The sequence below is a fragment of the Vidua chalybeata genome, chromosome 20, assembly GCF_026979565.1.
Source record: "Vidua chalybeata isolate OUT-0048 chromosome 20, bVidCha1 merged haplotype, whole genome shotgun sequence".
Classification (NCBI taxonomy): domain Eukaryota; kingdom Metazoa; phylum Chordata; class Aves; order Passeriformes; family Viduidae; genus Vidua; species Vidua chalybeata.
Genome location: NC_071549.1, coordinates 10755351 through 10783131, shown reverse-complemented (window position 1 = coordinate 10783131; position 27781 = coordinate 10755351). Strand labels below are relative to the sequence as shown.

At 46.4% G+C, this 27781-nt stretch overlaps 2 protein-coding genes across 3 annotated transcripts in view; one reads left to right on the top strand and one right to left on the bottom strand.

Annotated features, from left to right (window-relative positions):
- The first annotated feature begins 699 nt into the window (after positions 1-699).
- NOS2 (nitric oxide synthase 2) lies at positions 700-17629 on the top strand. The gene is made up of 27 exons (XM_053961497.1): positions 700-740; positions 2229-2405; positions 3026-3122; positions 3707-3829; positions 3920-4068; positions 5508-5670; positions 6069-6160; positions 6521-6662; positions 7066-7205; positions 7749-7923; positions 8259-8360; positions 8936-9130; positions 9474-9556; positions 9868-10012; positions 10239-10343; positions 10513-10562; positions 10658-10832; positions 11288-11420; positions 11810-11888; positions 12337-12515; positions 13124-13287; positions 14065-14275; positions 14613-14700; positions 15120-15241; positions 15503-15651; positions 16128-16322; positions 16842-17629. The coding sequence occupies exons 2-27, from the start codon at positions 2299-2301 to the stop codon at positions 16920-16922; spliced, it is 3444 nt and encodes a 1147-aa protein (XP_053817472.1). The 5' UTR covers positions 700-740; positions 2229-2298; the 3' UTR covers positions 16923-17629.
- A 4756-nt stretch (positions 17630-22385) lies between these two features.
- The window catches only part of KSR1 (kinase suppressor of ras 1), a 49568-nt gene continuing 44172 nt past the window's right edge, over positions 22386-27781 (bottom strand). For both annotated transcript variants that reach the window (XM_053960910.1, XM_053960911.1), the window contains exons 13-20: positions 27476-27521; positions 26985-27364; positions 26804-26900; positions 26420-26553; positions 25886-26017; positions 25475-25610; positions 25013-25146; positions 22386-22685 (exon numbers count right to left, since the gene is read on the bottom strand). In XM_053960910.1, the coding sequence (XP_053816885.1) occupies positions 22607-22685; positions 25013-25146; positions 25475-25610; positions 25886-26017; positions 26420-26553; positions 26804-26900; positions 26985-27364; positions 27476-27521 (1138 nt within the window). In that variant the 3' untranslated portion in view covers positions 22386-22606. The remainder of the gene's footprint in view (positions 22686-25012; positions 25147-25474; positions 25611-25885; positions 26018-26419; positions 26554-26803; positions 26901-26984; positions 27365-27475; positions 27522-27781) is intronic.

Here is a 27781-nt window from a genome sequence, read left to right as displayed (position 1 = left end):
GGAGACCGGCCACACAGGGATAAAAGCTGTAAGGAGCCCTTCAGCATTTATTTTTTTCATTTTCACACTGTGTGCAAGGCTGCAAACCGGTGTGATGCCCTGCCTTTTCCAGGAGCACAAGCAGGAGTCGAGGCTGCAGCTCGCCGAGGGAAGGAAGGGATGCTGACAGCAGCAGGAGCTGCCTCCCTGCCTGCCTCACACAGGTTAGGTAATGCTGCTAACGCAGCAGCCACACACCCTCCACTTCTCCAAGTGGACAGGACAAGAATCAGGGGAATCCCCAGTTGCACTATCCATGTCCAGCCTTGCTCAGAGCTGTTTTGCATACATGTTCTGCACTATAAAATGCTTTCACCTCCTGGGAGGGATACAGAGCCTGAGAGGTGAAAGGCAAGAAACTCTGAGAGAGAGTCTCTCCTGGCAGGGTTTGGACACCTCTCACAAAAGCACGGTAAGAAGCACCATGTCCAGGTGCTCATTCTGTCATTCATTTACTGCAGCTCACGGGCAAAGTAATTATATGGCAAACTGTATCTTTTTTTCTGTATTAGGAGCAAAGTGTCAGACTCGGTCTCCTGCTCTAGTTCCAAGCTGTCCAGCTGCTCTGAAAACTTTGTCCCTCCTTTCTGCTGATTTAAAGGTGTGTGCGTGTAACTGGTAACACTGACAGTGCTACCCACAGAGCCCCACAGGCCAGGACAAAAAGCAGCTTCTTGCTCTGAGTGCCAGTGAAGGGAAATGTGAGTCTGCTCTCCTTCTGTTTGCTTTTTCTTCTTATTTTTTCTTTTTATTATTATCTTTCTTTTTTTCTGTTACTATTTTTCATCTTTTTCCTCCTTATGCTTGTTTTCTTCCTTTTCCACCTTTTTCTCCCTGTGTATTTTTTTATGTTTGTGTAAGGTTTTCCCCTTTTTTTTTTTTTTTCTTTCTTTCTTTCTTTCTTTCTTTCTTTCTTTCTTTCTTTCTTTCTTTCTTTCTTTCTTTCTTTCTTTCTTTCTTTCTTTCTTTCTTTCTTTCTTTCTTTCTTTCTTTCTTTCTTTCTTTCTTTCTTTCTTTCTTTCTTTCTTTCTTTCTTTCTTTCTTTCTTTCTTTCTTTCTTTCTTTCTTTTCTTTCTTTCTTTCTTTTCTTTCTTTTCTTTTCTTTCTTTTCTTTTCTTTCTTTTCTTTTCTTTTCTTTCTTTTCTTTTCTTTTCTTTCTTTTCTTTCTTTTCTTTCTTTTCTTTCTTTCTTTTTCTTTCCCCTCTCCATTTCTTCTCTCTTTTCTCCCTGTATTTTACAAAATTGTATAGGCACATCACAACATGTTTTATTCCAGAATAATAATTTAGATTTTTTAAAAATTATTTTGTAACTGCAGAGAAATGCTTATTACACATTATTTCTTTCACCTGGAATAGCAAACAATCCTAACACCTTCCAGTTTCTGCACAGACAGCTGAATGGATTTCTCTTCATGTGTGACTTTACAGCAAAGAGTATCTTCAGAGCCCAGCATAAATTTAACTTTTACTGTAAAAGTAGTATAAATATCAAAATAAGACATAATTTACATCAGAAATATGTGACAATGTCTATTTTCTTCCTTTGTCTCTAACTTCTTGGAAACATCAGGATTTGAATTCTCTTATGAACCAGATTCAAATGCTGGGGCTAATTCTCTCTATGTCTGCAATTTATTGGCTTGATCTTTCTCTTCTGTCACACCTTCCCTAGCACAAAATCCATCTTATGTTCAGAAATGAGCAGAAAATGTATGTTGAAATGAACAGCATAAACTTTGTACACTCTTATGTAAATGCTGTGTGTTACATTGAAGTAAGTGCTACAGATCTTAGAGACTGCAGACTTCAGCCTCTCAGAACCCTGTTTGTCTCTGGCAGGTGGATACACTGCAAAATGCTTAGGCTCATGTATGAACAAGATTTTTTCATTACTGTGTGAATAACACAGCAACATTTCACATCCCTTTTCTAAGCCTGTAGTCTGCTCTGACACCAATATTTGCTGCTTTACACAACCAGGGGTCATCTGAAATTCTCTTACCATGAGTACATGGCTGCACGTTACACTGACAAAGTGTTAGTTTTAGTATCACTAGCCTAAGAATAGAGAATTTTCATTTTAAATGCAGGATGTTAGCTCAGTTAGGCTGGTGAGTTTCTGAAAGTGTTAAAGGGAGTTGCCCTCTTGGGTAAAAACTGACCTTGTTGGGTTTTTTATGTCCTTAGAAGTGTTCCCACATCACACAAAACAAGGTTTCAGCACAGTGAAGTAAAACCACCAAAAAAACCATACGAAATGCTGTGCCCATGGCAGTTTGTGTTCAAATCTCGTGCTGCCAGGAGCCAGTACCCCAAAGAGAAGGATATCAACAACAACGTGGAGAAAAATAGGAGGATCCATAGGTAAGATCATTTTAATGGTTTCATATTTTATCTTTGATTTGAAAAGGGAAGATATTAAGTGGTTTGGGTCCTGGAGAAACCCATAATGTGTTTCCAAAATACTGATATTAACCAAAGAACTGTGGGTCTCTGGGTGGTGTAACTTGGTAATGAACATTAAACACTTGTGTCAAAGTTAAACAGTCATTGAGGATATAAATCATCTTGCTTTCTCTTTCATAATCTTAAATTTATTTGGTGTGTTAACATGGGTTCATGTATTCTAAGTCTCAGGAGGTGTGAATGGTATAAAAATAGCAAAGTGATTATTTATACTGTAATTAAGTTGGTGAAGTAGTTCTGTGGTGCAGTTCATACACACCACTGTATAAAATAAGTTGCACATGCATCTTAAATTTCTGTTTTCAGGGTATTACTTATTTCAGGTTTCATACCCTGCCTTCCTTCCTTTCCTATCACACTTTAGGGCTTTACTACTGATTCCTGCCCACTGCCACTGCTGGGTTATGGGCTCAGTACATATTTCAGAGACAGCACTGAGCATCTCCTGCTGATGCTGAAAGCAAAGCCCAACGTAAAGGACATTGCCTTGTACTGACTGTTCTTTCTCTCTACTGAAGCTCAGAAAAGGATGATGCCAAATTGCACAATCCGAGCAAGAAGCAGATGGAGAGGCTGCCTATCCTAACTTCAGCAAAGCCCAGTGAGGGAGGAGAGGTCTGTTCCCAGCATCATGGTTTGATGGTAGCAGTTCACAGGAGTGGTGCTTGCTGCTCACAACTGCTCCACATTCTCCTGTGAGGTCTGACTGTGGTTGCAGGAGGGTAGGACTGCTGGGATATCTTTGGGTGAAAGTTCTTTTCTGACGAAAATGAAGCATTGATAAGACTCAAAGGAAGAGGTGACCCCACAGGGACTGGGATGCCTGATTCCTTTATATACCTTTTCAAACCTTTAGTTACAAACCTGTCCTGTCTCTAAAATGGGTTCACTGTTTTCCTGAGACTGTGACTATAATGCTCAGAGATACTCAGAGGACTTATTGAAATTATAGAGGTATTTGCAGTGGCAGACTCTACTTGATTAGTACAAAAATACTTTTTTCCCCTATTTCATATCAAACTGTAGATTAGCCTCAGTAGTTTTGTAGTCAAATAATCATGTTGGAGCAGATCACATTTATATCTAGTTTCTTGAATTTAAACTTAAATATTTTGATATTAACATTAAATCTAAAATGAAACTGAACGATATTCAATAGGTTTGAAGACAGTATGCATTTTTATCTGTTCTCTGCCCAGAATCTCCCTCCAAATGACATCATAGTTTCAAGCCAAATATCAGGATGCCCAAGACATATAAGAGTAAGAAACTTGGAAAATGGATCCAGCTTTCTTGACACACTACACCTGACTGCAAAAGAGGTAAAATACGGAAATATGAATAGGGAGTTTTCATTCATTCGAAAATATGCAGAGTGCAACATTGTTTTTTGACATTTTATTGTTTTTCAGGTTATCAATTGCCAGACCAAAGCCTGCCAAGGGTCACTCATGACCCCAAAGGGCCTGGTGAGAGGTACCAGAAATGGGCCAGTTCCACTAGAGGATCTTTTACCTCAGGCAATAGACTTCCTCAAGCAATACTACAGTTCATTTAAAGAGTAAGTCAACTTGATTTTTGGGTATGCAATCCTCTACCTACCTGTCTGTCTGTGAGCCTCCAGGAGGGTTTGGTTTCTTCACAGCTCTTGGTAATTCTCCTATTACATAGCATGCATTCAAAAATACGTAAGGACTGTTAAAAATGCCAGATAGAACTGTCATTGCACTTCATGTGCTCCATCTGCCAATCCAAGATCTTGGGAACACAGAGAAGGACTCTGGACCATGCACTCCTCAGCTCCATCCCTTTGGAGTGTGCTGCATTCCAGTACTTTAAGGACTCTCTGCCAAAGCGTTACCTTCTGTTTTCTTGGGATTAGCTGCACTCAGATCAGTCTCAGTGTGGATAATGCCTTTTGTTTGTGCTGTTCCAAGTATCTTTTCTCTGTGTTCCTCTCAAGGCTTTAGCCAAAGATTGGAAGGCCAGTGTTGCTTCTCACCCTTGCTCTGTGCTATCAGCATAAGCTCACTGAGCATTCCGAGAGGAGTTTGTGTTTTCACAGAAATGGCCATGGTGCAGAGGCATCTTGTTGCAGGAAGTGCTGGAACAGCTGGTTGATGTCCAAGGGCTTGCAGTGACATTCCACATGATGAGCTTTCAAGCAGCAGTTCAGTGTTTGGTCATCCCATTAGAAAACATTATCAAACTTTCAAAGGGACTCAGCCACATAATGGCCACTTCTTTGGACACTTTGAACTCCTTTCAAATCTTTCTTCCCTCTGAATCTTTCTGAAAGTCCCTGTCTTACACACAGGCTGTCCTCACCAGCCTATTGCATTTGCACATCCCTGTGTCTCTCTGCTCATGGCTGTTTGATCACATTGATTTACACTATCTCATATGCTTGCCCTTGATCTTTCATCTTGCTGAAAATGTGAAAACTCTCAGACAGTGCAGGTTATTTTCATTCTGTCTGTAAGACAACAAAACAATTTTTGTCTCTGCTGTCATAAATATTTTCTAATGTTTTGACTTCACTCTCTGTTATCAAACTCAAGAATTTTAGAGTTGGTTTCCCTGGCAAAGGAATTGTTCAGCACTTCCCTTTAGGAATGAAAATCTTACTTACTTTACTCAGAAGAGCTGTGGCCTTGTAAACACAATGGATCTTTGAGAGGACAGTCACTCTCAGCCTACATGTGCCCTGAAACTCACCTGTTCTCTGTGATTTTTTTCAAATTCATCTAGAAAATCCAAATTTAACCCAAAACCTTACACAGAATAGCTTGTGGCCAATCCATGCATGTATTGGGTGGTGAAAGGATGGTGTCACTACTTAAATTTCTAGTGTGTTAGTTTTCTCATGGGGCCAATAAGTTCTGTCCTTGCACTCCATAAGGACAAGTCTTAAATTCTGAAGCCAAAATATAAAGAGAACATCTGCACTTTGAATGAAATTCTCATTGTTGCTTTTCTTGGTTGTTTCCTGTTCAAAAGGCCAAAAATCAAAGAACAGCTGGGCCGGCTGGAAGCAGTGACCAAGGAGATAGAAACAACAGGAACCTACCACCTGACAAAGGATGAGCTGACCTTTGCCGCCAAGCAGGCCTGGAGGAATGCACCCAGGTGCATCGGGAGAATCCAGTGGTCCAACCTGCAGGTGAGCTGTGGATCTACACCTAAGCTGTAGCCAAAAAGTCCTCTGCTGTGACTCAGAAGAGTGGCCTTTCCTTTGCTAGAACATGTCACTGTTTCGATTGAGGAGGATTCCCTCCTGTCCATATCAGGAGATTGGTTTCTTTGTAGTTCTCTGCTTCATGGCTGAAGGAAAATGTGTAGCATTGTGAGTGTAGGAACCAGGTGTGTCATGGAACCAGATACATGTTTTGGTCCTTGGTGGATTGTTATGGGTGAAAATGATGCATATAAGAACTATAATAATGAACCTTTCCTAGTGGAGCCACATTCTTTCCATTCTTTAAGTGCATAGGAAAAATAACAACTTGGCATTACTGTTTCAAAATTAGTCTTCTTTACATTTCTGTTGGAAACACACAGGTGTTTGATGCACGAGACTGTAAAACAGCCAAGGAAATGTTTGAGCATATCTGTCATCATATTCAGTATGCCACAAACAATGGTAATATAAGGTAAGTCTCTAATTTTAATTTTAAACAACAAAAATCACATCCAGATCTGGCATCAAAAACACATGAAATGGTCTATCTAAACATTTTGACAGTTTGTCTCTGCTCTTAATTTTCCTGGTACTTAAATTTTCCTCTCATGTGTTCCATTAACCACCTTGAAAATTTATAACTTTCATGGCTGATGTTACAAAACCTTTTTCAATTCCTTGGGAAAAGAGATGACTTGAAGATTTGGGGAGGTGGGTAAAGAGGATGAATGATTTTATTTCTCCTGCTGTTCATTTTATAAATGTAAACCACTTTCTGTTGGTACCATTTCTGTGTGAATAGTGAGGATGGATGTGTTCTCTGTCCCGGCAGGTCAGCCATCACGGTGTTCCCGCACAGGACGGACGGGCAGCACGATTTCCGTGTGTGGAACAGCCAGCTGATCCGCTACGCTGGCTACCAAATGCCAGATGGCTCTGTCCTTGGAGACCCTGCCACTGTGGAGTTCACTCAGGTACAGCTCCCAGCTCGCCACCACAGCTGCCTCCCATCTTGGCTAACCCACCTCCCTGGGGCTCCTTCCTCTCATGTTTATGCAGAGTGGTAGGGAGGAGAGGAGTGATTGGGATGTTCTGCCCCAAAAGTTCCAGGTGCGGGCTGGAACAATAATTTCCTACAGTTCTGATATAAAAGTGCTGCCCTCCATCTCAGAACAGGGTGAGCTAATACTGTCAGGGGACACAGCCAGGCACACAACCAGTATTTCATCAGCATGGCTCAACATTGTTTGAATAGCAAAGAGAACCTTTTTCACTTAGAATTTACCTCAGCAGGTTTCAGAGGGTTAAAATTCGTTTGTCTTCAGATCTGGAGGGGAAACCTGAAAAGAACACAAAATGTGCTTTCTGTATTTGCAGTTGTGCATCGAGCTTGGGTGGAAGCCGAAATATGGCCGCTTTGATGTACTTCCACTTGTTCTCCAAGCAAATGGCCAAGACCCAGAAATATTTGAATTACCTCCAGAAATTGTCCTCCAAGTGCCAATGGAGCATCCAAAGTAAGCACACAAGATTTAGATAATTGCATTTTTGCCTCTCCTCACCTTGGCAGGTTATTGGGCTGCGCCTGTGGCAGTTGTTTTATGAGTTCTTTGTCAGGATGAAATGATGGTAAATCATCCTGAAAGATAAAATACCTGTTAGAACAATGAAATGAGATTTAAATTAAGGAAGCAAATTACCGTTTTGTTGGAAAACTTTTTTCCCAATCTACATTTCAATTATATTCAGAATTCTAAAAATCCTACTGTCTTATGCTAGTGTAATACACATGTAACACTGCACTCATAAAGTGTTTATTGCCTTTCTCTCATTGCTTTTTTCTTCCTGTTTGCTTTGGGACTGGCCTGCAGATTGCAGAACTCTGTAATATGGTTCTGCAGTTCCTGTAGCTAGTGATTCCCAAATACTGCACTGAAAACTGCTGTTTCTGCAGACCCTGGTCCAGGGGCTCCTCCAAGAATTGCTACTCTTTATCTTCCTGGGCTTTCCTGGTTCTCAAGGAAAAGACACACCAATAATACAAACTGCTTGTTGGGCAGGTACGAGTGGTTTAAGGAGCTGGACCTGAAGTGGTACGCGCTGCCTGCCGTGGCCAGCATGCTGCTGGAGGTGGGAGGGCTGGAGTTCACCGCGTGCCCTTTCAATGGCTGGTACATGGGGACAGAGATTGGAGTGCGGGACTTCTGCGACGCTCAGCGCTACAACGTCCTGAAGGTGACCTGCTGCAGGGGAGCTGGGCTGGCCTGCAAGGGGAGGGAACTTGGTGCAGGAGGTTTTGGGAAAGAGACACTATCTGTGTTCACTGGGATGGGGAGAACCACTTCCTGCTTTGTGGAGCTGGAACATCCTCAAGAACCAGAACTCCAAAATTTCAGTTTACCTTTAATCTCAGGTATTTCTGCTGCCATCTTTCCTCAGCATGAGACTGACTCTTTCCCCTTCTGCACAACCTTTTCCTGATACAAAGCTGATGAGGTTGAGAAATCATGGGATCTAAGTTCCATATAGTAAATTTGCTTTTCTCTTTTCTCTCTCTTTTTCATATGTAGGAGGTAGGGAGGAGAATGGGACTGGAAACAAATAAACTGTCATCATTATGGAAGGACCGAGCTGTTGTAGAGATCAATGTGGCTGTGCTTCACAGCTTCCAGGTAAGTCACTGAGAGTGGGATCTGGAGAGACACTGTCCCTTCTTCCTCTCACTCAGTGGAGATGGCATTATGATTCCAATAGAGTTATTCTCTATTTTCACCTGAGAAAGTAGAGGAATCTGTATTTCCTCACAGGTAAAGGCAGAAGGAAGAGAAAGAAGCAAAGGAAGTTAAGGGCAAGATTTTCCATCCTTTCAACACATTTATCTATGAGTTTCAAAACCTATGTAAAGCCCTTGGATTAATATATTTTATTTTCAACTCCAGTTTAACGTATCATAACAATATGAAAAGTGGGTAAAAGTGAGTCAGAGGCTTTGCAGCATGCACTCCCAGTGCTGCAGAGGTAAAATGCTGATGTTAAAGGAAAGATAAGAGTTCTTAATCAAAGGCCCGCATCTCAATCTGTATCTTTACAGTAACTGCTGATAGTATTTATTTCCCATAAATACTCCCTTTACTCTGAGTAAAGTCCTTGAAATATTGACCAAAGCAAGAGGATTACTTTAGCTACACCAGGCAGAAGGGCAGAATAGGGTTTTTAATGCATGTTTTTCTTTTTTCCATTGCTCTAGAAACAGAATGTAACCATCATGGATCACCACTCGGCCTCCGAGTCCTTCCTGAAGTACATGCAGAGCGAGTACCGCGTGCGGGGCGGCTGCCCAGCAGACTGGGTGTGGATTGTGCCTCCCATGTCAGGCAGCATAACCCCCGTGTTCCACCAAGAGATGTTGAACTATGTCCTCACTCCCTTCTATTACTACCAGGTGCACATCATCAAAAAGAAAAACCGACTCTAGCAGACAACCTCGGCAGTGCAGATGCGATACGGAACCCGAGGGAGTCTGGGTGCCAAGCCCTGGTTCATGAAAGGTCACTAGACAGATTCAAAAGTAGCAGACAGGAGCTATTTTATGTGGGAGGTGCTGTTAGTTCTCTTGAATTCTCTGGCTTTAAGTAAAATACAGTTTAATGCAACAGAGATTGATACCATATTTTTACTCAGTGAATTGTATATACAGATTTTATTTGATCTGGCCCCTTAAAGATATACAAATTTTTTATTTACTATTTTGCATGCCTTACCTAAAGCATAACTTTTTTTTAAAGGTAGATGCATGGAAAACACATGTGTGGCATGATGAGACCCGAAGGCCAAGGAAAAAAGAAATAAAGTTTAGCATCTTGGCAAAGTAAGTTGCTCAAATAAGATTCTTTATGCTTTGTCCAACTATTCTATTCTTGCAATGTTTCTGCTCTACTTCTTTAAAAAAAATTATTACAGTAGGGACCACTTGAGAGGTTTGAATCATAGCCTTACCTGTCCACCCTGAGGTAACATTCCTATCTAAGGTTCTTGCTCAGGGCTATCAAAAGTGTGTTGCTTCTGAACCATCTTCCAAAGAAAAGCCGTGCTCAAGCTCAGTCTTTCCTAGCTTGTTTGTGAATCAACCTGAATTAGTGTAGCTCCATTAAAAGTTGTGTGTGATTGTTCTTTCCCCAGGGCTGTGCTCTTTGCATCCTCACTCATGCGAGGGGCAGTGGCCACCAGGGCCAAGGTCACCGTGATCTACGCGACAGAAACGGGCAAGTCGGAGACGCTCGCCAACAACCTGTGCAGCCTGTTCAGCTGTGCCTTCAGCACCAAGGTGAGCAGTACCAGTCAGCCACACCTCGTGGAGACAGGAGTTTGGCTTCTGCAGGCTTTTCCATTCTGCAAACCTGTGTTTGGAATGTTCTGTAAATACGAGTTGGACTAGAACTTTGATTTTGCGTTCATTTAGCATAATGCTGTGTAAGTTTGGTCAACTGAGATATCTAAGGCTAGTTCTTATGAGTGCTAGCAATGTCTCATGAGCCTTATTCCTCTTCCAGATCCTCTGCATGGATGAGTACAATATTTGTGACCTGGAAAAAGAAACACTTCTTTTAGTGGTTACTAGCACTTTTGGAAATGGAGATTCTCCAGGAAACGGAAAGGTAATGTTCACCTCAGAAGTGTGTATGAGACTCAGCTCAAAGACCAAAGACAAACCTTTCATTTATCTCATGTCCTTCAGTAAGATATGGATCAGGTTTCAGATCAGAGTACTCTGTCTTAAATCAGAGTATTTTTCTAACCTTAAGTGTTTTATGTATTCTTATACAGACCTTGAAGGACTCTTTGCTCAGACTGAAACTGCTGAGAAATAAAATTAGGTAAAAATACTTTGTTGTTTGGTTTACATGCGGTTGAGTCCTTTAGCACTCCATATAGCATAACACAGCAATCTTCTTTTCATCTCCTTCTGCAGGTATGCTGTGTTTGGCCTGGGGTCCAGCATGTACCCGGAGTTCTGTGCCTTTGCTCATGCTATTGACCAAAAACTGGCCCAACTCGGGGCTTCCCAGCTCACTCCAGTGGGTGAAGGGGATGAACTCAATGGGCAAGAAGAAGCTTTCTGCAGCTGGGCAGTCAGTGCTTTCAAGGTGAATATAGAAATACATCTCATATTCTAGTCACTCATCCATTCATTTTAGTTCAGTTCCCATAAAAATGAGAGAAAATGAAGGAAACCAAACATCTGAATTTATGTCTGAATTTGGAACTCCCCTCTTCTCTACTGCTTGCCTAACAAGGAGAGGGAACTGGGTCTCTTTTCTATTATTTTTTAATATCCACACAAAATTGCGTGAACCCTTGTGGATAATGGAATGCTCAGTATGAACAAGTGTAGCATCAAACTTATGCATTTTTTGCAGTAGATCTTTTTTGGCTATACTGTTATAGAAGTGGAACCTTACTGAACTCACTGAGCCCACACACCAGAGGCACTAAAAACCAGCAATCTGTGAAACTGATAGCTCCTTATTAGGATTATGACAATGCTAAGAATATTTTTTTTACTGTGAATAGCCTTTATTTTTGTGTGTTTTTTATCTAGGCTGCCTGTGACATTTTTAATGTCCGTGGGAGACACAGTATTCAGTTGCCTGAGATCTACACCTCTGAGGAAAGGTGGGACCCTACCAATTACAGGCTAGTGCATGACTCCCAGCCCATGGACCTGGCTAAAGGTATTGCTCCCACCTTCCCCTCCCTCTGCCTTTGCTGCTTCAGAGGGGCTGCACTGTGAAGGTTTCTCAGAAGTGCTCCTGGCCCTGCTGGATGGTAGAATGCATACAATGAAGTATGTGGTCAGATTTAAAAAGACACTGGTTTACGTTGAGTAAGTTATCTTTTCCAGCACAATAACACTGGCACTATCACACGTTTGGAGAGCCCCAAAGGAACAAAAGCTGAGATGAACTGCTTTTAGTCAGGGAATGGGGCACACACAACTGACTGATGGTTGGTCACCTTCTAGGGCAAGCGTGCTTCAGTTCTCCTCTTCATATTATTTGAAGACATTTTAAACAAACCTAATCACAAGGTTACCAAGAGTCATATCTTCTTTTCTCACCAGCTCTTGCAAACATTCATGCCAAGGATGTAATTCCCATGAAGATGAAATTCAGGCAGAATCTTCAAAGCTTGAAGTCCAGGTATGCCACCTCATTCTTTTGAATATTGCAATACCACATTTTACTAAAATCTTAAACATCTGAAGTGCCTGGCTATAAACATCTTCTCCCTGCAGCTATTACAAAAGATACTGGATTTTTTGTAGTGTCTTTAGTAGCAGCATGTGAGCTGTGCAGTTTGCAGTGGGGCAGCACTTCCACGGGCTGATTCCAGGCATGTTTATTCTATACTGGACAGACCAGGCAGAACTTCAGCACCCAGTTTCTTTGGATACAAGTACTTCACATGCCTGGACTCTGATTTGTTTAAGTCTCTGTGAAGCCCTAAGCTGGTCTGGTATTTGGTAATGAACACAAGGGAGCCCTTGCCAAGTGCCACTGCAGATTTATTCCTTTCCTGTGCAATCCAAGGGAAACCCTTGGTCAATGTAACCAAGATCAGTCTCATTTCTCTTCCTTTGCCATCCAGTCGTGTCACCATTCTGGTTAAACTTCACTGTGAGACTAATCAGGAAGTGCACTACCTTCCCGGGGATCACATCGGGGTTTTCCCAGGCAACCAGGCAGAATTAGTCCATGGCATTATTGCACATGTCAAGGATGCCCCTCCAGCTGATCAGACTATCAGGCTTGAAACCTGCATTGATGGTAAGTTGGGTCTCTTTAGACAAAACAACAGAGGATGTTGGACAGATTCCTTTAAAATTCCTAAGAATTTTTGCTGACTGAATTTGATTCTATGATCCTTTTCTCAAGTTTCAATAGGATTTTGTTGCTGCTTTTTAGTTATTCCTGTAATTATTGGTTCTGATTTTGCCCTTTCTGGAAAAACCACTTCACCAGGGTTTGCAGAGGTACCCAAGGTGACACTGTAATTCAGTTGCTGAATTGGCCATTGACTGCAATTAAATTCATTAACAGTGTAAGAGTCCTAAAATAGACTTATATGTCCTGCCCATCTTTCCCATATTGGTAGGAACAATCATAGGATTCTGGAACACGGGAAGATGGTTTCCCTAAATGAAAGACTGTGCCTTTCCAAGTGGTGTTTTGTTGTCATGGAATTTTGTGTGCCAGATCCTCCCCTTACAAAACGTTCAAAGCCTCACAATAATCTTTCAGAAGGGCCCTGTGGTCTAGACCTGCTGCATCCTCACCTGAAGGTGTATTTTGAAGGACACTGAGTTTTGCAAAGCTCTAGAGCTGTCAAATACCACAGGTGTTGCTAAGTGTCCTTTTCTTTCCCTCATTTCCAGGTGGGTACTGGGCAAGTCACAAAAAGATTCCACCCTGCACATTACCTGAGGCTTTGACATACTTGCTTGATATCACCACTCCACCCTCCCAACAACTGCTAAAAAAACTCTCCCAGCTGGTGACAGCAGAAGGAGACAAGCAGAGGCTGGAGGTGTTGTGTCAGGTGAGCCTTAGGGCTGGAGTTTTGTTTGCAGTACTGTCCACTGGGCCCTCTGATGCCCTTTGACTCTGGAGCAGAAGCTTAAGAATTTTTTGTAGTGATGGATTTTTATGCCTCTGTTACATATTCTGTGGTCTTAGAAAGCCAACCACAGTGAGAGAAGGAGGGGTCTGAGGCTCAGCTTGGGTGTGGGAGCCAACATCTGGTGTTTCCTGTGTGGTTCTGGGTGGGTCATTTGCCTGCCTGGTTCTCTTGCCTCACGGTGGTTTCTGATGAGACACCTCTAAAGGCCTTACACTTTGCATGTGGAGGAGCTGCAGGGGAGCTGGTAGATGTTTTTGTCAGAGAAGTTGCTACTCTGAGAGTCAGAGGGATGTGGCTTTAAGTGATGACTCACAGGTGTGGTGAGTGCTGGCTCCTCCTACCAGGTTCAGGGAGGCTCAGGATGGGTCAGGACCTGGGACTACACAATTTCATGGATGTGCCATGACAGGGAGCTGAGAAATTAATTCTACTTCTGTTTCTGCATCCTCACTGAGAGAGCAGGTGTCTGAGAACTTTGTAGTGGGGGTTCTGAGCTTCTGTGTTCAAAATTAAATTATTTCTTAGGAAACCCCAGTATTGGTCCTGACAAAGTTTTGAGAACTCTTTGTTGATTTACCTGCATATTTAATTGATTGTAAAGCATGAATCTTATTTATAAGTGACATTTCAAATACGCCTGCTCTCCTGAACTCAGCATGACCTGGTAATGTTGTGGTGATGCTCTTTGGCTTTTAGAGCACAGAAGAATACAATAAATGGAAGTTTTACAACAGCCCAAACATCCTGGAGGTGCTGGAGGAGTTCCCCTCTGCAGAGGTCTCCACAGCTTTCCTGCTGACTCAGCTGCCACTTCTGAAGCCCAGGTACTATTCTGTCAGCTCCTCCTGTGACATGACAGCCAGAGAGATTCATCTGACAGTTGCAGTTGTAAACTACAGAACAAGAGGTAATGAACTGTTGTTTTCATCTCTCTCTTAATTAAATGGTATTTAGACTACATTGTGGTTCAGGAAAAAAAAAACTGTCTGCCATACAGCGTGAAGCATATCTGTAATAAAAAATTTGTGTTGTCATACCTGCAGAATAGTACCTGCAGGGCAGGTGTTCCTCCTGGGCCAAGATTTGCTAAAATCCTCCACCCTCATCAGTGTATCCATGTTTTATAAATCATTACTAGACATACATTTATTTTAAAGCTATCATTTTAAGTAAAAAGTGTGCTTTTTTAAAAACAGATGGGTTTTGGGTGCTATCAGAAGTGTTCTGCCTTGCTCTGCTTTTAGATGGAGAAGGGCCTTTGCACCATGGAGTCTGCAGCACGTGGCTGAACACAATAGAGCTCAATGAAACTGTTCCCTGCTTCATCCGCAGGTAAAGAAAATTAAACAAATAAGAGCAGCTCGTAGTTCAGCTTCTTCAGTGGGTTTTCCTTTGTTTGGATGTTTTCAAGTGACCGGTGAGCTGAAGTTGAACAACTGGGTCTGAGAAGAGAGGGAATTCCCTATCTTCCAGAGATTAGATCTTTTACCATGCCTTACATTCAGTAAAATTACAAATCATTAGAAAATTCTGAAATAATTCTATTCCTATGACCCCATCCCCACTGTCGGCTTCTCCACTGCAGAGCAAGGAAAGGGGAGGGAACAAGAAGCACCCAGTTCAGCCCCACTGCTGCTTTCACACTGGGCACTTGGGCTGTGCTGCTCAGTCATTCAAGCAATGAATGAAACTCAACATGAGTTTCAGTCAGAAACCAGTTATTACCTAATTACCATATTCTTGCCTTTTAGTGCTAATGAGTTCCATCTCCCGGAGGAGCCGGCCAAGCCCTGCATTCTGATCGGCTCGGGCACGGGGATTGCTCCCTTCAGGAGCTTCTGGCTGCAGCGCCTCTATGACCTGGAGCACAGAGGTACCTGCGGGGACCCGGGGCAGGGCTGGCTCAGGGACACCCCCAGTCCTGCAGACAAGGCTCTGCAGCCACGGACACCCACAAACGTCAGCCAGGAGCCCCTGCAGGCACCCCCAGGCTAATCGGGCACTGGCACAGCCAGTCTATCCCCAGGGACCATTCCCGTGGGCAGGGATCTTGGAGGGCACAGCCTGTGTGCCAGTCCTGTGTGTCAGTGGCTGCCCCAGGCACCCAGACTGCCACTGTCCCACACGGTTTCAGGGCTCAGAGGAGGGGACGTGACCTTGGTGTTCGGCTGCCGGCATCCAGACCTGGATCACATCTACAGGGAGGAGACTGAGGAGATGAAGAGGAAGGGAGTCCTGAGAGATGTCTACACAGCTTACTCCAGACTGCCTGGCCAAGAGAAAGTAAGGCTGGTTCCTATGTTCTTTAAGGGTTAACTCCTCCAGAATCATCCCTCAAGTTAAGATCTGGGCTCTGGTTGTTCTTAAAAAAATGTTAGAAATGAGTTGGCACTGGCCATTTCCCCCTTTTTCAATGACACAGTGACCATGGAAATTAATTTTATGTAGAAGAATCTTGACTGGAAAAAAAAAAACAGAATAAAAGTTATCCTCTTTTTAGCTCTCCTGGCAGTTAGGAGACTTTGGCACGTAGAAGAGTTTTTGCTCAGGTTTGATCAAGAGACAGGCCCAGCTTCCAAATCTGGGCTTGTAAAGGGCAACCTGAAGACATTTTTCACCTTTTCTGTGGTGCAGGGCAGAGCTGGAACAGACAGGGCACTCAGAGCCTTCGTGCACAGACCCACGATGGACTCAGAAGAGCCGGCGGCCAAAGCAGCATTTCAGAAGCCTGGTGCGCTGACGGCTTTTGTGTTTCCCAGGTCTATGTCCAGGACATCCTGCAGGGGCAGCTGGAGGCCCGCGTGTGCGAGGTGCTGCACGGGCAGCAGGGCCACGTGTTCGTGTGCGGGGACGTGCGCATGGCGCGGGACGTGGCCAGCGCGCTGCGGGCGCTGCTCGCCCGCGCCCTGCGCCTCAGCCAGCAGCAGGCGAGCGAGTACTTCCAGCAGCTCAAGGTAGCTCTCATCGCAGGCCGTGCCCTGCAGCGGGTGGGGCACAGCCAGGCTCGGGTGCTGCGGCTGCCGTGAGCTCTGTGTGTGCACGCACAGGGACCGGGCTCTGAGCGAGCGGCTGGGTGCCCCCGGGACTGCCAGCACAGCTTCTGTTTGGTCAGGGTGACACGGGGACTCTGCTGCTCTGCTCTTACACGGGGGTCCTGGGGATCAGCACTGCAGGGCGTTAGGAACATCAGGAGCTTGAGGCTTTATTGTACCAACAGAGCAAAAAAGTGAATCAGGAATTTCGTGGGTCCCAGTGCCTGGGGCTGCTGCTTTTTCAGACCCTCTCGTTATCAGAACTCATCCTGGTGCATTTGTGCCTCGGATTCAGGGAGCTCCCTTTCACTGGCAGTAACAAAAGTCTACAACCACAGAACCAGTGCTACAAATGCAAAAGGCCTTTTAGTTACTGAACTGATGGATAAGGAGTAGCTGGCAGCATTTCATTCATCTCTTGGGTGTCCTTTCTTTTTGCAGAGCCAAAAGCGATACCATGAAGATATATTTGGGGCTGTGTTCCCACATGAAGTCAAAAGAGCTTTGCAACCCACCAGCTGAAGAACAAATCCACTCGTGTTTTAGACAATACTTGCACATTTGTTGTTATTTTCAAAAAACAATGAGTCAAATCCTCCTTCTTATATTTGTTCAATCATGCATGTGTATAGGATTGTAGGATTTGACTCTTAAACCTCAGCCTTAATTATGTCAAATATTAAATTTAACTTTTGTTGCTATTTATTCTGACATTTTAATACTTTATCTTAATAGTGAAAGTGCAAATTATTTTTTTAATACCTTCTATGCTAGTATAAATCTGGTCGGTTTTATACATACAAGGAAAATCTACAGGTTTGTACTAAGTTAACTAGAACTTAAAATCTTTTTTAAAAATGTACTGTTTATCTTTGTGACCTTATTTATATCAGATTGCTTTTACTTGCATATTATCTTCACTTGAAAGCAAGTGAATGCATGGTTGTGTTGCTGGGAGTTATCTGGCCACGTGCCTGGATCTGGAGCAGTGTTTGCAAATGAAATAATAATGTGCTGGTCCCCAAGTGGCAACACCTGCTGCATCCTCTTCAGATGTGTCTGCTCAGCAGGTAGCAGTGGGGAATTCTGCTTTGTGGGACTCAGGTACATGAACCTCAGCTGTTGTTGTTACAGAGCCTATAGCAGGAAGGTTCCAAAAATTCCAAAGCACTTTGTACATTTGAATGCTCTGGTTTACTTGATTTGTTTGTAATAAAATCTGCCTTTATACTGAGACAAAGCATGTGGATCAGTGAACCTCTTCTTGCTCCTGGCTCCAGCCTGCAAAGGCAGAGGTAACAAACAGCTCTCAGGCTGTGGTGAGGTGGGTTTGCTCCAGGCAACGCTCCTCCCTGAGCTAAGGGCATCTCCAGGAGTTACAGTCTGCCTATGATCAGTTTTGCATTTTTGTTACTGCCAGGCAAATGTGAGTTTGCACCAGGGAGTGAGACTGGCTGGAAACTGCCCTCGTTGTATTTGGCCTTGGGCTCTTTCTAGGCGTTGTAGTTACATCAGAAATAGTTCCTTCTCTGAAATTACCAGGGCTAGATGAGCATATTAAAAAGGTGAGATTTTCCTGTCATCCCTTGTCTCCAGGAGCTGGAATTCATGAAGGCAGAGTTGAGACTGTAAAGTCAGCAGTGCTGTGTGAATAGTGTGTTTCACACGTGCTTCAGGACAGCCCTTAGCCACAGGACCTGGAACTGGGCTGGGTTACTGAGGTGGTTGTGCACCCCGCTGGACTGGGAGTTACAGATTAACACTTCTGAGCAATTAGTGGCTTGTTTCACTGACACTTAAGCCAAATTTATATGGCTTTTGGGGAATTCAGCATCCAGAACAGGCTGTGTGCCAGGGCACTGAGGTGCGGACAGACCTTGCTCTTAGCCTCGTTCTGTACCTGGTTTTGGGTGCCAGTAAAACCACCAGGAACAGGGCTGAACTGGGGCAGCTGGGCTGAACTGGGGCAGCTGGGCTGAACTGGGGCAGCTGGGCTGAGAGTCCTGGGCTGGCAGCACAGGAGCAATGCTGGCTGCCCTCCGCCCCTGAGCGCACAGGGTGCATTCCTGAGCTTTGGGGAGCAGTCTGATATTGGGATATACTTCGAGCCTGATTTTCATAACACTGTTAACTGAAGGAAAAGGAACAGAACTTGTGGACAGAGTCCATGAGTGCAGGGAGGTGACAGAAGGTCGGGCCCTGCATCAGGGAAATGCAGGAAAGCTGGGGGCTGGTGGGGCCAAGCAGGGGGATGAGGGATGATCAAGGCTCATTAGGAACACCTGAGACTCATTAGGAACACCTGAGGCTCATTAGGAACACCTGAGGCTCACAACGGACAGCAAAGGGCTGTGGGGCAGGGCCTGGTAGATGCTGCTTGTGTTGGGGTGATGTGCAAGGCTGCTGAGCTCTGGGCCCTGGAGACGCTGAGGCCAGGTAGGTGAAAGGCTTTTTCTTCTCCTTGGGTTTTGGTAATGCTGTGTTACATTGTCCATGTGCAGAGGGGTTCTGCCTGCCCCAGTAACCCTGCTGGGAGCCAGGGCTGGAGCTGCTGCCTTGTCTGGGAGGAGCAGGCTGACCTGTGAGGATGAAGCTGGACGTGGTGTGCCCAGCTCTCCCAGATCCTGCTCCAGTAGTTCATTTGTAGCCTGAGCTGTGCTTTGTGAGTCGTTATTTGGTGTCTCCTTTGAGTGAACCCCCATTTCTGTGGCTGCTCTGGAATGTTTGCTGTTGAGCACCCAGCTCGGCTGGCAAAATGTTCCTGTCTGGTGTGGGGGTTTTGAATGCCATTGAGCATTGCAGTGCAGCTGGCAGGGGCTGGAAATGCTCCCTTTGTGCTGGGCTTGTCGCTGTGTTGGGGGGTGTCTGCTGGCTGCTCCTGTTCCTGTTTGCTGTGGCTCTCCCAGGGCAGAAGGACCCCAATGTTGGTGCCTTGGACATCCTGGGACAGTTCTGGGGTACAGCTCTGAGCAGGGAAACTTCAAACTGCTCCAGTCACAGCTAGGGCAGAGCCTTTGTGCTTGGGGACTGGAGTTTGTGTGATTTGGTTTGGTCAATGAAACATCTCTGCCCTTCAAGTATAATTGAGAATTAAATTTGTTATTTCTTATTCTTTATAAAAGACAACAAAGCTCAGCTTATCTTAAGCTTTTTAGTGTTTGCATGTGAGAGGTAGGTAACATGGATGAGATGTAAAACTGTGCTTTCATGATGCCCTGGCCCATTCCTGGCAGGCCGACACAAAGCCGCCGTTATTCCCGGCACAGAGCTGCTGGCAGCAGCAGAACCTTCCTGGGATTAATTAACAGCCAGTAATGACCCTTCCAGCACGGAGAGCCGGGTCTGTCCAGCAGAGCTCTGCCCCACTCTGCAGGTGGGGGGTGGTGGCAGGACCTTGTGCAAAGGATGGAGAAGGTGCTGGGGGTCCCAGAACGGCCTCAAGGGCTGCTTTGGGGAGGAAGCAGCTTCTTAAACAGTTCAGTGCTTCGAGAAAACCCCGTGGTGGTTTTACAACCCAGTTAATAATGTGACTCATCATATCCGGGAGGGAAAACTGGTAATTGCAAGGGACTTGTGCAAGGGGACATCACCTGGTGTCCCTCAGGGCAAGGGCAGGGAGCAGAGGGGCTGGGGGGTCTCCGTGGGAGTCTGCTCCTGTTCTGGGTCGGCTACAAGTCAGTGGGAGGGAAAGGTCAAACCAGGACTCAGTAGCGCTCGCTTTATCCAGACCAAAGATTTATTCACTGAAAAGATTCCTACGTATCCAGAATTCCAGTAGCATAGAGTGCACTCTTTTTTCTTTTTTTTTTTCTTTTTTTTTTCTGGTTGCATAAACTAATACAGAAACTGTTGTTAATTCTAACAATTTGTAATTAATTTAATAGCAATTCTGGAAGACACTCAGTTCATAGAAAATATAAAAAAAAAATTTGTACTGTACAAAGTTTACATCACATTTGAAAAGAAAACGTGTCCATGTTCACCATGTTACGACCATTTACATTCACTACTGACACGTGGCTCCTGTAGCAGCATTGCACAGCATTGTCACATCGACAGCTCCACCGGGGCGGGACGTGTGACACAAACACAACCCAGGGACTTCGCTTGCTGTGCGGGGCTGGGACAGCTCCGTGGCCCCAAGCTCTGTGCCCAGAGCCCCGCCGGGCTCGGCCGGGTGCCCCTGGCTGGCCAAAACAAAAACCACCCCACAGACGCTGTTGGTCTCTCCTCTGGCTGTGCGGGGCAGAGGATGAGCTTGGTGTTCAAGGGCAATTTATGGGTGTCCCCCACACCATCCAGGTCAGGTTGGATTCCAATCCCAATCTGCCTGCTAAGGGCAGGCTATGAACAAGCCCCTGTGCCAGGACTGTGCCCACAGTGTCCAACACCCTGACCCGGGGCATGGCAGGACACAAAGAGCTCCACAGATGGCCTGACCAGCACTGGAGGGACCAAGGGTCACAGTCTGTGCTTGCAAGGAGCCAGGGCCCGTGCACAGCCGGGCCACTGACCCCACACAGAATGTTCTGGGTGTCCCAGCTCTCGGGGCCTGCTTTGTGCACCCAAAAAGTGAGTGAGGAGTACCCCGAGGCCGCTGCTGCCCCCAACACTGACTGAGCTAAGGGCCAGTCTGCATCCAGCAGCAGCTCCTGCCCTTCCTGCCCTCAGGCAGGAAGCCCACGCAGGGTTCCAGCCCAGGGGCAGCACCTTTTTTTCCTGCTTTGGGTGTGTGTTGTGCTGCTCTTAATTAAGCAGCACTTGGGGGAAAAGAACTTCTGCTTCAGACTGCTGACACACAGGTAGTGAGACCTGCAGAGCCTGAGGGGGACAGGGGATCAGGACAGGACAGCACAGCAGTGCCTGGCCATGCCAAACCCCTTTCCCTTTTTGATCTGAGACACGCGTAAAAAGTCTTTGTCAACGCTTGTAAGAGGCTACAACAGACTTGCACACATGACTGAAGCTCTCTGCTCAACAGAACTCAGGTTTTGTGCCACTTAGTTCCTCACACAAGGCAGCCAAACTGAGGGCTGGTGCTTTGCCTGCTCACAGAGATCTGGGAGCTCCCCCTGAGCCTCGGGGATGATGGTGGGGAAAGGGGAGCCTCTGGTAACAGGGTCTGCAATTGATTTCCAAGGGGGATGATGCATCTGTCACCTCCATAACCTCCACGCTGTGCACTGGAGGAGGGGCTGGGTTTTGGTTTTAAAACTAACCTCTGAAACAAATTTGAGGTGTTGGGGTCAGGCAGAACCTCCAGGCTCAGATATTGCCTTCTTGTTTACAAGATTTGTTATTTTTAAATAATAGCAACTCATAGCAACTGCTTTGGTCCTATGTTTTTCAAACAAATAACTTGCAAGCTCAAATTTGGCCAACTGTAGGCATTTGAAACACTGTGAGTGTGTGTGCAGAGGCTCTGAAGCTCTGTGCATCAAGGCCTTAGTTTAATGCATTATTTATGGACAGCTTTTCCCTTGTCCTGTTTCTCTTGCCTTTCCCTGCACTCGAACTTGTGTCTGAACTTCAAAAGAAGAATTAGGTCCCTATGCAAAGCTGTGACAAGTCATGAGTTTATTTTTTAAGGCCAGCAATTTTGAATTCCTCTGGGATTGTATGAGGGAACAGGTTTTAGCGTGAGTTCTGTGGAGAAGAGCACTTGAGTCATTAACTGAGAGCCAGCCCCCATGGCCAGACACTCTACCTGCAGCAGCTCTGTTCTGGTAGCCAAATTCAGGGAGACCCAGAGCTGGAGCAGCCCTGCTGAAACAGTGGGTGGTTTGGGCAAGTCCCAGGGCAGCAGGCTGGGCTCTGCCTTCAGGAGAGAGCCGGCCTCTGGAAGGCAAACACCTCACAGGAGCCACATCACTGTTCCACTGCCAGGGGACCTGCTCTGAGGGCAGAGAGTGGCTCCTACTGACCACGGACACAAGGAGGAACCAGGAACAGCTCAGCTCTTTTTCAGTGCTATTTGAGAATGGCTGTAGTTCAACTTGATTCACTGTTTATTATGTTTAAAAAAATATAGTTCACACAAAAGTATCATGTAAACATTGTTTAAATAACTGCTGGTGCTCAGGCAGGACACGGGGCTGAGCTGATGGTCTTCAGTGGGGCTGCACCAGCCTCGGCGTGGAGCAGCCAGGGAGGGTCTCGGGTGCTGTGGGGGAGCAGGCAGCCAGCACGGTCACAATGACACCGGCCTAGAGCTTTGGGTTACTCGGTTCCAGGATTCCCAAGCCAAATCTTTCAAAACGCAGGACAACTTTGCTACTGTTAATGCTGCAGAGAGTGGGGAGGGAGAGGAGAAGGGAGGGGGAAACAGTTACTGAGGGTTCATCTCACAAAGCTACCGCCCTATCACAGGAGCTGAAATCAGTTTGGTTCTGCTCTCACATCGCTCAGCTCACCCAAGAGATGCTCGAGTAATTCAGCAGCAAACACATGAAGTTATTCCTGCAAACCTCATCAGTGGGAAGAAACTGCACAATCTGATTTGCCCAAGGGGGAGGAGCAGGAAGTTTTCCCAGGTCTGAACCGTGGGTAGAAGCCTGACACTGGTTTTCAGTGGGCACTTGCTTCTCTTGAAGTAGAAGGGAAGGAAAAACTGACAGAATTTTCTTTATAAGAGAAAGGGGAGTTTTCACAAGTTAAGAAACCCCAACAGAACAAACCCAAACCCATTTGCTCCTCCCCAGGCTCTACAAACACATAAAGGGGTCTATCCCCTTGCTCTCACATTGCTGGCAGAGCCAGGAGCACTTTCAGATCAGAGCTTTCTTGAGGAGGCTCAGGGAATTATGTGGGAGCTTGTCCTCAGACAGCAGAAACCCCCTTGGTGTGTGCTCTCCTCTGTCCCTGTCCTCTCCCCTCCAAACCAGTGAAAAAAGACCTTTTCTAGAAGGCACATGTTTGCTGTGGTAGCTGTGACTCTGCCGAGGCCCTGCATTGAGTCCTTCTGCTGACCAGGGATGTAAACAGAAGCAAACTGTAACATTCCAAGCACTGGATGTGCAAGGGGAGGAGCTGAAGGGTGCTCTTCTTTCCTCCTCTTTTACACGCCTTTGTAGCTGATCCCAGCTGACCCACGTGGGCCTGCTCTGGACACTGCCCCGGACACTGCCCCAGCCTGGCTCTCAGGGGGCAAAGGACCCTCAGCTGCTCCAAGCAGAGCAAGGATCATCCTCCTTTCCACTCAAGCACTGACCCTGGCTCTGTGCCCGAGGGAGAACCGGCCTGGCCTCAGCTCCTGCTGGTTTGCAGGGCAAGTGCTGTGGCAAAGTCCCTGTCACCCACAGCCACAGAGCTCCAGCACTAAGGACACAGCCCCAGAGGGGCTGGGGGCCTCGCAGGGCACGCACGAGGCGCAGCAGTTTGGGGACAGCCCTGAGCTGCAGGCAGGACCTGCCCGTGGTGTGCACCTGGTCAGGCAGAGCGGGTCCCCGCGCCCTTCCCCGAGGAGTGTCAGCTGCTGGGCGCTCGAGGCAGAGGAGCCCGGTGTTAGCCAGGAAGGTCTCGCAGACAGGAGTGGTTATTGAAGCTACAGCCCACACCAAGCGAAAGGCAGAGAGAAGAACTCGGATAAAGTGTTGATTATGTCCATGGGTTAATTTCGTGGTTTGTTTTTGCTTTTTTAATGGAAGGTGATTGTCCAAGTTGCCGGTTAGGATACGACACATGGAAGCATGCAAGGTGGAGCCCATTATTGCACCAGTAGCTACAACCTACAAAGAAATATGGGAGGGAAGGGAAAAAGACACCATGAGAGTTAGTTTTCAGTTATTTAAAGCAAGCCCTTGAGAACTACACACTGTATAGCTTCAACCAGGCTGCAGCAGGGGTTAGTGCAGTGCTGTGAAAGGATCTGGGTGAGGTGGGGGAGAGCTCCACTTCTCAGTGCGTGTTCTTTTTGTGGGGGTGAGGCCAGAGTCTGGGGGAAGCACTCTGCAGTTTGAAGTTGTTGGACATCGCTGGTGTGTCAGGGATCTGGTACAAATGGGGGGGGAAATTGCACAGAAGTGGCAGAATTTTCAACCAAAACTCCAAAGCTCCCACACCCAGCCTAGACCGAAGTGCCATGACAGTTCCCGTGTCAAGAATTTGGGTGGTTCTAACATCACAACAAAGACAAAATAAGTATGAGCAGTTCAGGAGATAAAAAGAAACACTGAGCCAAGGACATGGTGAATGGGCACTGGGCACAGATATGTCTGTGGCCTCAAACCCATGCAGTCTGAACCACTTCAGAGGGAAACAGTGCCCTGTTCTTGGGTCCTCCCTTCCTCAGGCAGTACCTGCCATTACCATCACAGGGGAAGTTCTAACCACTTTGGGGTCAGTGTGGGCCCTTCCCAATGCTGTCATGGATATTCTCTGACACCAAACAGGGGGATCAGTCAGCTGCTGGAGGAAGGTGAATATGGTGAAGTAGGAAATGAACTGTCTGAGGCTCAGGGCTTAGTCACATCATTTCCCAGGAACTAGAGAAGCAGAGGAGCAGCTCTCCCACCCTGTCAGGTCTGACAGCCCCAGGAAAGCAAACAAAGCTCAGAAATGATCAGTTAGCAAATAGCATGGCATCAGTGTTGTGACCAGCAGCAGGTACTCACTCAGCAGACTTCCAGAAGTGCCCTGGGTGGGAGAGCCGGCGGTTCAGTTTTGGCAGTTTCTCAAGCATTTCCATGAGGACAGTGAAGCTGGGCCGCTCGCTGAGGTCGAAGGCCCAGCAGGCCGAGAGGATTTCCTGCAGAGGACAGTGGTGGCTTGTTATCTCAGTTCATGGGTCAACTGTGCAGACCAGAAAACTGTCTGAGCACTGGGATGTGTGTGAGGCCAGGCAGATACTGCTCACAGAGGGCCTGGACTCTGTCAGAACCCAAGAGTGTCCCGTGCTAGGGATGTTCATTTCTGCACCACAGTTACAGGCACAGGCTTAACCTGGTCTCCCACTCTCATCTCTTCTCTTTCCTGCCCTTTCTCTTTCAAGTTACGAGTATAATAACTCTCTTGGAGCAGCCCCTCTCTCCCTGACAATCAGCTGTATGAGGGACTCCTGCAGCTGAGGTACTTACATTGACCTCTTTGCCCAGGCTGACAGTGGCAAGGACTTGTCTCACTCCCTCGCCGCTGCCGATCTGCCAGATGAGAGCCTCTGCAGGCTGGGTCCTGAACGGCCACTCCCGTGCCTGGAGCTCGTACCACACGGTCCTGCAATGCCAACAGACATGTCAGGCCTCTGCCTGCTCCTGACAGACAAAGTACCCAATGCTGGCACTGTTCCAGCTGCTTCAGCTGAGCTCTGGGAGGTGCCTAAGGCCATGCAGCAAACCCCTTCCACCCATGACTTGTGGAATAGGTGAGGAAAATGTGTCCCAGCTGGAATCCTGAGTCTGAGAGAAGGGGAGCACTGACTGGAAGGCTTAGGCCAGTAGCCAGTCTCACTTAGCAAGCTCTCATGGTACTCCTGGGTGTTCCTTTCTTACCCAAAGGCATAGATATCTGCAGCTTTGGAGAAAGGCAGCTTGTCTTCGTCTTTCCCTGGGGCCATCTCACGGACAATCTCAGGAGCCAGGTAGCACAGCCAGTCATGAGGCAGCTTCAGTTCATTCTCCCTCCTGAGTCCAAAAGAAAGAAGCAGGACTAAACATTGGTGTGGAGGCCATATCTGTCCTGCACCTGATGCTTTGGCTTTATTTACTCCAATGTTTTTGCTGATGTTTTGTTTCTAATTTTCTTGCCATTCTAACAAATAGGCATGTGTCAGCCTGACACTCACAGCTCCTTCCTGGGCTTAAGGTCTGTTTGTTCTGTGCTCTAAGTCTTAATCCAAACTCTCTAGCTGTGTTACTGCAACTGTTGGAAGAACTCTGCTCAAAAGGAAAACAAAGCAAACATGCACAGTGCAACCTGAGTGTGCACTAAACCAATGGATGCTTCTTGTGCACTGCAGGAAATGTTTCCCTATTTGACCATTTGTCATTCTAGATGTGGAACCAAGCACTGAAACCTCCACTTACCTTCCTTCCTGAACCACACCCGAAATTCCAAATAATCCAAAGTCGGTGATCACAACTTTCCCATTGTCATAGAAGACATTTTTGGATTTCAGATCCTTATGTACAATCCCCTTTGCGTGGAGATACCCCATGCCCTGGGAAATACAGCAGAGATGGAAACGTTTTTGGGGTTTTATTATTTCCAAGCATACTCTTCTTTCTAACACATTTCCCCTTCCTAATTCCAGTGTCAAGGATTAGCTGTAACTGGGGGCAGGGCCCCTGTGGGATTTGTGCAGGAAGGTGTAGGGAGAGGCTGAGGGAGCAGCTCCCAGTCCCATGTGCAGCTCTGAGCTCTGGCTGAAGCCGTACCCAGTGGCTCCCTTGGCATAACCAAGCCCTTACCTTAATGATCTCCTGTGCTATCTGCCTGGTTTTGTTGATGTCCAGGGAGATCTTGGGGTCCCTCACAAAGGAGTGCAGCGTCCTTCCTTTGCAGAAGCTACAGGAAATGTTTATACATGAGAACATTAGCTAGCTCTACAATACATATCCAGTAGAACTAATAGAAAGATCTCTCTCTCACCTGGTAATGATTGCTAAGTGAGGGGGGTTCATGCAGGCTCCCATGAACAGCACCACGTTCTCATGCCGGGTCTGCCTGTAGTTCATCACCTCCTTCTTGAAGAGCTTGAGATGATCCTGGTTGTTGCCGTCGATCTCCAGCAGCCTGATGGCCACCTCCCCGTGCCACTTGCCCTTGTAGACCTTGCCCCAGCGGCCCTGGCCGATGGGGTCCCCCAGCTGGATCTGCTCGAAGGGGATGTCCCACTCCTGCAGGTACACGCTGGTCTGGCTGGGTTTGCGGTAGATCATCCCCTGCAGGTGCGGCCGCCGGTTGGGCAAATCTTCCACCTCATCCTCATCGTCCTCAGGCTCCGACTTACTCGCCTCTGGTTCCTCCACCTGTCCACAGCAAGGGAAGGGAAAGGTGTGCTCACAGTCCCTCAGGGGTGGCAGAGCAGCCCAGCAGCACAGGCTGCTCCAGAGAGCTCTGGGGCAAAGCAGCAAACCCACCTGTGCTTCCCGTGCGCCTCCGCCCGTGCCCGGCTGCTGGGCAGCGCTGCAACAGAAGCAATGAAAACGTTTGACATCACTGGGGAATGGGGGCCTGTGCTGCCATTAGGGAGCAGAAGGAGCCAATGCAGAACAGATCCTGACAGTTACAGAGGTCAGAGAAAAATACAACTCCTGCTCCATGTAAAAGAGAAGGACTCTTAGCTCACTTTGGCAAATGAGGGACAGACTTGGAAGTGATTCTTGATAATTAAGTGGCAGGAATTGATTTGGCAGTGGCATGGCTCTGTTATTACACTGTGTTCC

Excerpts from the sequence above, each read along its gene's own strand:
- NOS2 (XM_053961497.1), top strand. The coding sequence starts at position 2,299 with ATGCTGTGCCCATGGCAGTTTGTGTTCAAATCTCGTGCTGCCAGGAGC. Across the intron at positions 3,830-3,919 it reads TACACCTGACTGCAAAAGAG|GTTATCAATTGCCAGACCAA; the intron begins GTAAAATACGGA and ends ATTGTTTTTCAG. Across the intron at positions 10,563-10,657 it reads CTGCTGAGAAATAAAATTAG|GTATGCTGTGTTTGGCCTGG; the intron begins GTAAAAATACTT and ends CTCCTTCTGCAG.